The sequence below is a fragment of the Amphibalanus amphitrite genome, unplaced genomic scaffold (assembly GCF_019059575.1).
Source record: "Amphibalanus amphitrite isolate SeventyFive unplaced genomic scaffold, NRLGWU_Aamphi_draft 000279F_arrow, whole genome shotgun sequence".
Classification (NCBI taxonomy): domain Eukaryota; kingdom Metazoa; phylum Arthropoda; class Thecostraca; order Balanomorpha; family Balanidae; genus Amphibalanus; species Amphibalanus amphitrite.
The window spans coordinates 455287-467097 of record NW_024881774.1 but is presented as its reverse complement, the minus strand read 5'-3'; the positions used below and the strand labels follow the sequence as shown (position 1 = coordinate 467097).

General features: G+C 48.0%; 1 protein-coding gene across 1 annotated transcript; it reads right to left on the bottom strand.

The window, feature by feature from the left end:
* Nucleotides 1–3417: 3417 nt before the first annotated feature.
* Nucleotides 3418–9967, bottom strand: LOC122387266 (galactoside alpha-(1,2)-fucosyltransferase 2-like). Its single transcript, XM_043377331.1, has 2 exons — nt 9874–9967; nt 3418–4996 (listed from the first exon to the last, which is right to left on the bottom strand). The coding sequence occupies exon 2, from the start codon at nt 4945–4947 to the stop codon at nt 3736–3738; it is 1212 nt and encodes a 403-aa protein (XP_043233266.1). The 5' UTR covers nt 4948–4996; nt 9874–9967; the 3' UTR covers nt 3418–3735.
* Between the last annotated feature and the right edge of the window lie 1844 nt (nt 9968–11811).

The following is an 11811-nucleotide window of genomic DNA, read 5'->3' as shown; positions in this document are numbered from 1 at the left end:
GGCTTTTGAAAGAAGACGGCCGAACGTTTTTTTTTTTTTTTGTCGCCGCTCACTTAACGGCCCATTAAAAAGAGAGAACTTCAAATATAGAACTACTTGGCTAGAGAGCGAATATGTGAATTGGCTAGAGAGATAATACATTAGAGATTTGGATCGACTTGGGGTTGCATCTGCAACCACAGATCCATTCTGTTAGCTGGTGCAACTTATGATTTTTTTTTCGTATTCGGGCACGGGTTTCCGGATTTAACCAAAAATCTGTAACATTCGTGCCGATGACGGGTCAAACTGTTAATTTTGCAATGAAACAAAGCTCAACAAATCCTGTGCGAGTAGGGCTGGCTTCCGTTGACCACATGCTTACTGCCATCACGAGTTACTGGACGGCGACTGCCACCTCCCCCTATCCCTCCGCACTCCGCAGTCCGCAACGACTCCCTTCGCCCAACCGCGCTGGCTGTCTCCTCGTGTCAGGCTTCGGTCAGTGCTCCCAGCGGCTCTCAAACTTTTTCCGCTCAACCGCGGCTGGGACAGGTTGCGCCTTCCCTCGGAGTTGCGATACTTTCAAGAGAGACTACACCCTGCATATGTACTCGTATGTAGTATGGTAGGCGTCATATATTGCATATCACCCATGTCTAAGTTCAAAATAGGGGAGAGTGGGGTAAGATGCCCAGGGTGGGAAAGACGCCCACCCCTCTAACGGCGAAACAAAAAATCGAACCTGGAAATTATTGTTCTTAGCGTAAAGCGGAAACCTTCCTTGTTTACTGCACAAAAATTTGCCAAGCTTAGTTGGGCAGTGGTGGGCTGGTGGCTGCTTCTTTTATATGTGCAGCTTTCAAGCAATGTTTTAGTGTCAAAACATTGTGAATATCAAAGAAAATATATAATTTTTAAGTTCCTTGCTAATGTCGTGGTACATCTATATGCGTGTATGTACTTTACTTTGTCCCAACTAGTTTGTTTCAGGTTGTAGTTTTAATGCTAACAAATTGTACTGATTAAATGTTAATTCGGTACCTTATGGAAAGATGCCCCCTGACTTGATGGGGAAAGACGCCCCCCTAAATCCGTGGGCTGCCCTTCAAGGGACTCGTCGAATCATTTAGCATATACTTGTGAAGAGAGACAAAAGCCGATTTGGGACTATTGAGAGTCCAATACGGTCAGGTGCTCGCCATGCTCGCCCTTACGACAACTCTTTAGGGCCCTTATGATGGCGTTTAAGTGTCTACCGTAGGCTCGGATGGAACCGATTCCCTCAGGCAATTCACGTGCCCATTTATGTCACTTACAGCCTACAGGGTGTCTCAAAAGTTCGCATACACATTTCCCATGCCCATAAAGCATACCAAAAATCTAAGGTTTTTGTGTATGTGTGCCCACTAGACAAATATGCATGCTTTGACAACTGATTCGGGAGGTTGGAAATAAAACCCTTTGCTGTATCTCCAAAAATATTTGCCCATACCGATTTTCGTCGCTCCGTCAGCTGCCGGAGGCTGATAAAAGGTTACCAGCTTTCAAGCTCTTGTAAGGGAACCCCCTGCAGTTTCTGGTCAGAATTAGGTTTGACGAGCTCCCCGGCAACATCCGCTTCTCCCTGAAAGCCGACAGCGTGCATCGACACCATCCGTGAGTATTTTGTAGGTCTTCTCTGGCGCTAACTCCTTCATGAATGACTGGCGCCGACCTCCCAAGTACCATTTTCCTTTTCAAAACAACCCCATTCCTGAACAAATGGGAAGTGCCAGGGGAAAATTTTTCGCAGCATATCGTAGAAGAATGTGTCGGCCATCTGTTTCTTAGACACATTGTGCAAATTTTGCAAATCCCAAACGCTCGTCATTCCCCATGCCAAGACCTTCGCTGGGTTGCGGAGTGTTTTCCTCAGGAGAGGTTCTGCTTTGTAAACGGCCAAAACCTGTCCATCGTGTGGTTTTGTCGGGATTTTGTGTCTAAAAGAAAGCTATTCGCTCCAGATCTGCCTCTTGAAACTTCGTAAGATAAAACTTTACGTTAATTGACACTTTTGGAGGGTCAGTTGTCCTTGGTACTGATGATTTTCGTGTTATTTTCCCCAAAAATTTTGCGTTCTAGATATTATAAACAATTTCAAATGATACTTTGTCTTTATTTTACGATGACCTGCAATTTTTGAAACAGGGTAACCTCTGTCTGTGAGCTTCTTGTCAGTTTTCAATAGTTATGACTTCATTTTCAGCTGCTTTCCGGAGCACGAGTCTGCTGCCGTACGAGGGTCGTTCAAAACGCTGTTAGTCTCGCATGGTTTTGTCCTTCAAAAATTTTAGCCACTGTTTTTATTAGATGATCATCATGTTGTACTCATCCTCGCCGACACTTTGCCATGTGTCATTTCCGACTTAACCATTCCCATTACTCCCGAAACAGAGAGTTTCTCAGCCGACCCGATTTTGCGACCTCCATTTTCATGCTTGACCCATGGTCAGAACTCAGAGATGAACCCTTTTTGTGGGCTCATGAAGGGTCAAATGCGTTTGAAAACAATGAAACTGCTTGAGGAAGGTTGTTACCAATGCCCATGCAAAATTTCGACTGTTTATTTATTGTTGATTCAGAATTATTGACAAAAAAGCATGGCTGGTACCTGTAAACGAACTTTTGAGACACCCTGTATAGTGCGGACGGGCACCTTACTCAACCCCAGGGGGCGTCTTTCCCACCCTGTGGGGTAAGATGCCCCCTTGCACTTCTTCAGGAAAATGATTAATAGCAAAAAGTTATCATATTTCAAGGACAAAAGTGTGGTACTTTGTGAAGAAAAATGATGTTGGCTTCCGTTGAAACTCCAAGTTTTTCTTTCCGATTGTCATTTTCGAATAAATTATGACATAACAAGCCCCTGGGCATCTTTCCCCACTCTCCCCTATACGAATAAGAAACATCACACTTTCAGCATGCTCCACCCCGGCAAATATAGGTAATGTAAGCATCCTTCATATTGAAGCAGTTCGAACATAAAAGTGGATAACACCAATATTCTTGGAGCTTAAAGGGACTATCCCACCTTTCACATGGGGTTTGAGTTGAGATAGCCAAGTTTGCGGCGAGGTTCAGAAACCACTATCTATCTAGGTTGCAACCCTCGCGGCCTCTTGGTGTTGAAGAAATTCGTTCCCTTTATTTGAAAATGGGCCTTGTACAAGGCCCTATCTTCAACATGGAGCGACCGTTAGTGTGACGTCACCTCGTTTAGTCATTCTGATTTAAATGGGTTTGTTCGTTGAAAAATCGCTTAAAATTTGGTCTGAACTTTGTTGTGGTGCCTACAGAGTAAAAAGAATCAGCTTTATGACAGTAATGTGGCCTGGGGAAGGAGGTAATTTTGGGCTGTGACGTCACATTTGAAAGTTTGTGTTTGGAATATGGGAAGCCTAAGATGTTTAATGAAAAATAAATGCCAGAACCGTGTTCCTGGTCATCCAATCTATAAAGTCGGGCACAATTTAACTGGTTTTAACAACATTTTAGAGGGTGGGATAGTCCCTTTAAATAATGACGATTTCCCTGCCGTTTCATCCAACGTAGCATAGCGTCGTATTTAACTACGTGCAAAAAGCACATTGTCTGTGTAAGATCCGAGTTCCCTCCACTAAACTCCTTAGAGAGAGAGTTCCCATGGAAAAACGGACGCTGTTTTGTGTGGGCGAATCACTGAGCTCGGAAACTGCTGACGCGCCTCACTTTATCTCACAGCACCGATATTTCCGTCCACTGGGCGGGCCAGAAGTCCTTTTGTCGTTCGTACGAGTTCCAGGTGATGCCGAGGTCCTTGGGCACCACCACGTCGCCGCCGGTCATGATGGCCGCCGAGAGGGCGAACGTGCCGAACGTGATGATGGTGTGGTTACAGTGGCCCAGCAGCGCCAGGTCCAGCATCGGCGGGTTGCCCGCGTCGCCGGGGAACAGGATCACGGCGTCGATCGGCGCCAGCTGCTCGCGGCACCACTGCATGTCGTCACTCACCACCACGAACACGGTGTTGGGGTAGCGGCGCTGGTAGTGGCGCACGGCGCGCTCAAAGTACGCAGCACCGGGCATGTTCATCCACACACCGTCCAGGTTGTAGGTGGCCTGGTAGTAGTCGGTGCGCCGCACGTGCACACCGATGAACATGACGGGCTCGTCGTCGGGGCCGAGCGCGCGCCGCACCCGCCGCAGGTACTCGTGCACGATGGACGAGATGGGTGCGCTGAAGCGCAGCTCGGCGCGCATCTCGGCCTCGTGCGCGTGCCAGAGCCGGTAGATGGGTCGCGTCATGTTGGTGGGGAAGCCGACCAGCTCCAGCCAGCCGGTGATGGGCGCCAGGTCCTCCCAGACATCCTGGATGGTGGCCACGCTGATGTTGCGCCGGCCGTGCCACAGGTGGGCGCAGTCCATCAGCAGCAGATCCAGGTCGCCGCGCTGAGCCGTCATCCCCGCGAACACGCCCTCGAACGTCTCGATCATCACGTCCGGGACGAGGAAGGGCACGTCGTGTCGCAGCGCCACCGCCCACGCGGTCAGGTACTCGAACAGCATGTTGCCGGCGCGTCCGCCCGCCCAGGGGATGACGGCGCGCTCCGGGCAGGAGGCCGGCCGCGGCAGCCGGCCCGCGCGCACCAGCTCCATGTCCGTGCTGCCGTGCAGGTCGCGCATCACCTGCGCGAGGTGCAGGTGGAGCAGGGGCGCGGCGCGTCTCCGGCGCTCCGCAGTGGACGCCGGCCGCCGGACGGGGGGCGGCCGGACAGCGAGCGGCCGGCTGGGGGACGGCCGCCGGTCCACCATCAGCAGCACGGCGCCGAGCTGCAGCACCGCCACCGCGGTCATCAGCAGCACCACGGCCACCAGCCGCGCCGGCACCAGTCGGCGCCACTGGCGACACACGGCCGGGCCGCCCGGCTGTGTCAGCGGGCACCACATCGGGCGCCGCGCCGGGCCGCAGCGTCAGCAGTCAGCTGCCCCCATCCACCTGCCGGCCACAGCGAGACGAGTGCGCACGCGGCGGTCAGGGCTCAGCGCGGTCACGGGTCAGCATCCACGGAGCTTTGTCGTATTAATTACACCTTTTTGCACTCAAAATAGGCATCTTTTCATTCAATTTCGGCGAATTGCATTCAATTTTAGCGATCTCTCTATTCGAAGCAAATGAGAGATCGCTAAAATTGAATGCAATTCGCCGAAATTGAATGAAAAGATGCCTATTTTGAGTGCAAAAAGGTGTAGTAGACAACACCACTGGCTACGTTTCCATGGCACAAGTTAAGCCGATTTTGAAAAATGGATTTGCTCCATCATAGCATTTAGGCATTATGTAAAAATGAAAATATAGGATTAGGTGCTAGCTAAAACCACGCATACGCTCATTATTTGCATAAGGTAAATAGTTTCCGAGAAAAACGCACGTGAAATTTCGTTAAATCGATTTAGACGTGTCATGGAATATATATTACTGACCGGGCGGACGAAATTATTTGGAAACGAGGTTTGCAAAATTGACGTAGGCCCGAGTGCGAAGCACGAGGGCCGGAGTCAAATTTTGCAAACCGAGTTTCCAAATAATTTCGTACGGCTTCCTACATGCCGCATACCTGCTAAGTAGTTTCGACAGGTTTTGGTAACACTTTTATACAATTGTTTTGTCCATAATTTCCGAACAGTGATTGCGCTACTGCTGTGGATAAAACTTTAAAGGAAATTTATAGAAGAAAATGCATCAAAATACCTCACTTCAAAAAGAATCGCGTCTGAAAATATCAACTCAGAATGGCACAACAATTGGATATCCAAGGAACATCATACATGAATAATTTGCCACGACATAAGAACAAGAAGAAGGTAGAAAGTATAATATTCCTAGTGATTAAACGTGAATTTTCCAGTGCTCTTGCAAGAATCTTTTCTTTATTTATGTAATCGTACTTTGTTGATGACCTATGGCTAAACTTTCGTGAAATACATTATATTTTCCATATTTTACATGTTTATTTCGAGGAAAGGACTACAACTGTCAAATAATAACGCAATAACTTACGCCCAAGGTATCAGTGGACATATCAAACGAAGTAAGAAACAAGCGATAACGGATTTCGATTAATAGAAGCATATCTTGCCATAATTTCGGCTTTGTAACCAATACAAAGTATTTCAAACCCCTTGATAAGCAGAGCAGATATTTTTTTTACCAAAAAATGTTGGTTTTCTAATTGTATGCGGCAAATATGCAATAATGATGTCAATTATACATTCCCTATCAATTATACATCTGGGCTAGTGCGATAAACTGTAGTTTAGAGGTCATTGCCCTGGGCAGTAAACCCGGGCAGTAAACTTTTGTTTCCTGCCCGGCCTATCAAATAACATGGCATTTTGACACCGACAGTTTCTTGGTCATAGTTTTACTGCCCGGCTCGTGCTGTGCTTAACCCTCGCATGTGTGCGGCGTTTTCCAGCTTCTAATGTGTAGGGGGGGGGGTCGGTTGGACCCCCCCCCCCTTGCCGTTTGGCCCCTGATCGAGCTAGAGCTTCGCGGAAAAAACGAGCGTGTTGCCCGTGACGAGAGGAAGCCGATGATACCCAATTTTAAGGTCCTAGGTCATTGGTTGACCTTCCAGGTCAGGTCAATGACCCAAGGTCGGGAAAATCGGGACCTGTTAGAAAGTCGTAAAGTGTGGCTGCTAAGGGGTTTTTCGGGGTGCTGATCACGAATATCGTGTTAGTTTTGATCACAGATGATGTCTTTAAGCATTTAGACCAGGTCGGGTCAGGTCAGGTCAGGTCAACCAGTAGGCGTCGTGACGGGTATTATTATTACGTGTCAACCGCCTCTGACAGCTTCGTAACATGTTACGAAGTCACCAAAACTACTTCGTAAATGTTCAAATGGTTGCTAAATTCGAATTCAGCTCCAAAAACTAGCCTAGAAACATGTAAAACTCGAAAAAGTGAACCGAGGTCACCAAAGGTCAATGACCTGACCTGACCTTCAGGTGACCTTGACACCCACCCTAATGCATGGGAGCAACATCAAATCACATGTTTGAACGTTTGAAACCACGAAAAGCTTGCAAACGCGCGGCTAATGCGAGCCGACATACGCGGAATCGCGATTCCGGCCAAACATGGTCTCGGAAAAGAGGTCACAGGTCAAAGGTCATTGGGGTCAGGGTCATGAAATTTTCAGGGTAGGTGTAAAATTGATCAATGCGAGGGTCTGAAAGTTTCGTCGCGATCGGCCGCTTTTTACGCGAGTTATTCGCGAAAAACCATGGGGGGGTCCATCCAACCCCCCCCCTACACATGCGAGGGTTAAGACATACCCCGGCATGTAGGAAACGTAGTGATAGATACACACGACTAGTGAGCAAGAGTCCAGACAAGCGGGAAGTCTTCTTTCGAAAAAAAAAACGTTCTAGTGTAGCCTTTCGGTTTAGTCTTTTATAACGAAGCCGATATCAAAATCACATGTTTGCTATATTAGGTAAAACATAACCCAAAACAGGCACAAGCCCGGCCGGCCCTTGCTCTGCCGACTCTCTCGTCTGGTCTGTTTGGTCAACTGTCGCTGCCCAAGCGGGGTGGCGGTTTACACGGAGTATAAAAGCGGAACAATACGCTCGTGACCTCTCTTTATGCCCCTGAGATCACCTTATGTCATGAAAGGTTCCCAGCAGTTTTTGACAACAACTTTTGATAGACGCATGTAGAATGAGGAAAATATCTTAGATGTCCTCCGCTCTGCGATATGGGTCGAATAATATGCACTATGACCTTTTCCGGTCAAATCATGATCTCGACCTTTGGTCGTATTTTCGTGTGTTAAGGTCTAACCTTTTTAACCCGCGCCCTGCTGGGGGGGGGGGTGTTTGAACACCCCCCCCCCTTGTGGTTTTTCGCGAATATCTCAAAAACGGCGGCGCGGAGCGCCGCCGTTTTTGGTACACCTTATCATACATCAATTCTACACATGTTGTGAAAATTTCAGACCAAGGTCATTCAAGGTCAGGTCACCAGGTCACTTGAAGTGACCTCACCTCATAAAAAGTTTCAATGTCTGTCATAGCTACACCGAGTGACCGATCGCTTTAAAACTTTAAGCGATTGCTAAGAGCAATAGTATGTACAAAATGTATATCTCAGAATTTTGATATCGATGACCTAAGGTCAGGTCAATTTTGCGACCTCCCCATTATAAGTCAATGGGAGAAAATTGAAATGCGCCTCTTTTGGACGAAAGACATTATAAACACTCCCAAACACCGAATTACAAGTGGTTTAGACACACTGAACATGAAAATGGTGTCCGTGACCCTTGCTTATGCCCTGAGGTCATCTTAGGTCACGAATGATATCTAACAGTTTTTCGCGAATAACTTTTGATAGAGGCGTGCTAGAGCGATGAAAACGCCTTAGATGTGTTCAGCTCGACGATACGGATCGACTGATATGCAACATGACCCTTTCCGGTCAGGTCATGACCTTGACCTGAGGTCAAATTTTCAAGTTGACCTTTCAAGGTCAAGTTATAGTTCATTCGATGCGTCTTGACGAGAGGAACACGATGCCGGTAAAAGTAAGCTCGTACAAGGCTTGGGTCAAAAGTTATTGCAGAAAAACTGTTTCCGAAAAAATCGGTTATTTTTGCAGTTTTTGCCCCCTGCAGGCAAAACCGTTGACGTTAGGTCAAATCTGAGAGAATTACTCAGAAAGGGCGTTAATAGGGCTATCGAATGCGCTTTTCCGCGGCGCTGTAGCTCTATTGGTTCCCGAGTTATGCGTTGGCTTCTTGGAAATTTTCGACATTCGACCTGGAAATCGGCGAAATTTTGCCTTCAATGACCTCTGGTGACCTGACCTTTGACCTGACCAAAAAATTGACCAAAGTGATTTCGTCATTATTTTTGACGCTCTTTCGAACGCCGCCTTCCGCGTATCGCTACGTGGCCCAGGAGCCGAGTTACAAGGGGGGGTGTTCAAACACCCCCCCCCCCCCCCCCAGCAGGGCGTGGAAATCCAGGACCCCCAGCCGGGCGCGGGTTAATAGGTATAGGCATAGGTATTAGATTTGGGTAGGTAATGTAATCTTTATCGGTCAAATTAAAGTTCACTCGGCGCGGTAGACGAGCGGAACACAATGCCGGTAGGAATGTTAGGCACTGTCGTGCGAGTTTTGCGTAGTGTCATGGCAGGAAAAAAGTTTCCGGCGAAAAAGTCAGCTTTGACTTTTTCAGCTTTTATCCTCTGTTTACCCTCTGAGGCTGAACCGTTGACCTTTGCTCATATCTCTGAGAACAATGTTCTGCAGAAAAGGCGCTGTAGCTCTATTCGTCCCCGATTTATGCACATATTTGTTGGAAACTTCGAAATAGGTAGACGCAATTTGTCATTGGATGATCTGTGACGACCTGACCTTTGACTTGACCTTAAAAAATGTTAAATGATTTTATAGTTTTTGACGCTCGTACGAATGTCGCCTACCGCGCGTCGCTACGTGATCCAGAGCCGAGTTACTAAGGGGGTGTTAACCCTCCCCTCGCACCTAGCAGGGCGTGGAAACCAATAAGCCCAGGCTAATTGGTAGGCCAGCGTGCTCGGATGACCAAAAGTAACGTGCAGCGTCTAAACGGAGGAGCGGCGTAAATTATACCGTATGAACGGCCCGCAAAGATAACGAAAGTCACTTGATCCGTTACCAAGTTAAATTGTATCGAGCCCATTCCTCACTTCCTAAAATCGTTCCGACGATCGAGAAGGGCATGAAACGGACCGCGCCACGTTACGTAAGACACATAAAAATAGCACACCAAAACAGAGAAAATTATGAAGATAAGTTTACACTGACCTACTCACCTGTCCTGGCGACTGACGCGGCACTGACGCCGGACGCACTCCCTCTCCGATCACCTGTTGGGCTACTGACCGCGGTCGTCGTCCGTACGGCTCGCGAGGCGACCTCCTTTCCGCCGCCCTAACGGGACGGAGCGGCGGCAGCGCGGCAGCGCGGCGCGACGGCCCGCTCTCTGCGGCTGCTGCCGCCGCAGGCTCACGGGCGGGCGCGCCGGGAGCGGCCCGTAGTGGGTGTCAGTTGTTCGCTGTAGCGCAGCGCACGATCATCATATCCTGCAGTAGCTTACAAAGACAACCTGCTTCTTTTATGCATCGAGTAGACTTCCGAGGGATTCTAGAGTATAAATATATCAGAGGTAGACCGCAGACATTTTGCATCGGTATACCGGTACATACGTAATTAACCCGCGCCCTGCTGGAGGGTGTTTGAACACCCCCCCCCTTGTGGTTTTTCGCGAATATCTCAAAAACGGCGGCGCGGAGCGCCACCGTTTTTGATACACCTTATCATACATCAATTCTACACATGTTGTGAAAATTTCAGACCAAGGTCGTTCAAGGTCAGGTCACCAGGTCAAGTGACCTCACCTCATAAAAAGTTTCAATGTCTGTCATAGCTACACCGAGTGACCGATCGCTTTGAAACTTTCAGCGATTGCTAAGAGCAATAACATGTACAAAATGTATATCTCAGAATTTTGATATCGATGACCTAAGGTCAGGTCAATTTTGCGACCTCCCCATTATAAGTCAATGGGAGAAAATTGAAATGCGCCTCTTTTGGACGAAAGACATTATAAACACTCCCAAACACTGAATTACAAGTGGTTTAGACACACTGTACATGAAAATGCTGTCCGTGACCCCTGTTTATGCCCTGAGGTCATCTTAGGTCACGAATGGTATCTAACAGTTTTTCGCAAATAACTTTTGATAGAGGCATGCTAGAGCGATGAAAACGCCTTAGATGTGTTCAGCTCGACGATACGGATCGAATTCGACTGATATGCAACATGACCCTTTCCGGTCAGGTCATGACCTTGACCCGAGGTCAAATTTTCAAGTTGACCTTTCAAGGTCAACTTATAGGTCATTCGATGCGTCTTGACAAGAGGAACACGATGCCGGTAAAAGTAAGCTCGTACAAGGCTTGGGTCAAAAGTTATTGCAGAAAAACTGTTTCCGAAAAAATAGGCTATTTTTGCAGTTTATGCCCCCGGCCCTGCAGGCAAAACCGTTGACGTTAGGTCAAATATGAGAGAATTACCCAGAAAGGGCGTTAATAGGGCTATCGAATGCGCTTTTCCGCGGCGCTGTAGCTCTATTGGTTCCCTAGTTATGCGTTGGCTTCTTGGAAATCGTCGACATTCGACCTGGAAATCGGCGAAATTTTGCCTTCAATGACCTATGGTGACCTGACCTTTGACCTGACCAAAAAATTGACAGAAGTGATTTCCTCACTATTTTTGACGCTCTTTCGAACACCGCCTTCCGCGTATCGCTACGTGGCCCAGGAGCCGAGGTAGAAGGGGGGTGTTCAAACACCCCCCCCCCCAGCAGGGCGTGGCAATCCAGGACCCCCAGCCGGGCGCGGGTTAACTAGAATGGACTGCTTCGCAGCCTCACCATAAACGTTCAGCTCACATAAAAATATTGCCTCACGTAATACGAGTCGAGTATATAAAACTTATTTCTATTTGTACACATGTACAAACTTATGCGTACATATTTACATTGAATATATTGAAAATAGGTAATTTGAATTCGCTAAATTCGATGGCCGATAGCCACCATCCAAATGGTCCCCTACAGCGAAGCAAAAAAAGAAAAATCGGTCCAGCCGACCAAAACAATTGGTAAAGCCGCACTGAGATGCAGAGGTGGGCCGTGGCGAATTTCGGTCAAACCATACTCCTATCAAACAACGCCCTCTGCAGCGGC

What these genes read in the sequence shown, in the direction of transcription:
- LOC122387266 (XM_043377331.1), bottom strand. Translation starts at nt 4,947, where the DNA reads ATGTGGTGCCCGCTGACACAGCCGGGCGGCCCGGCCGTGTGTCGCCAG.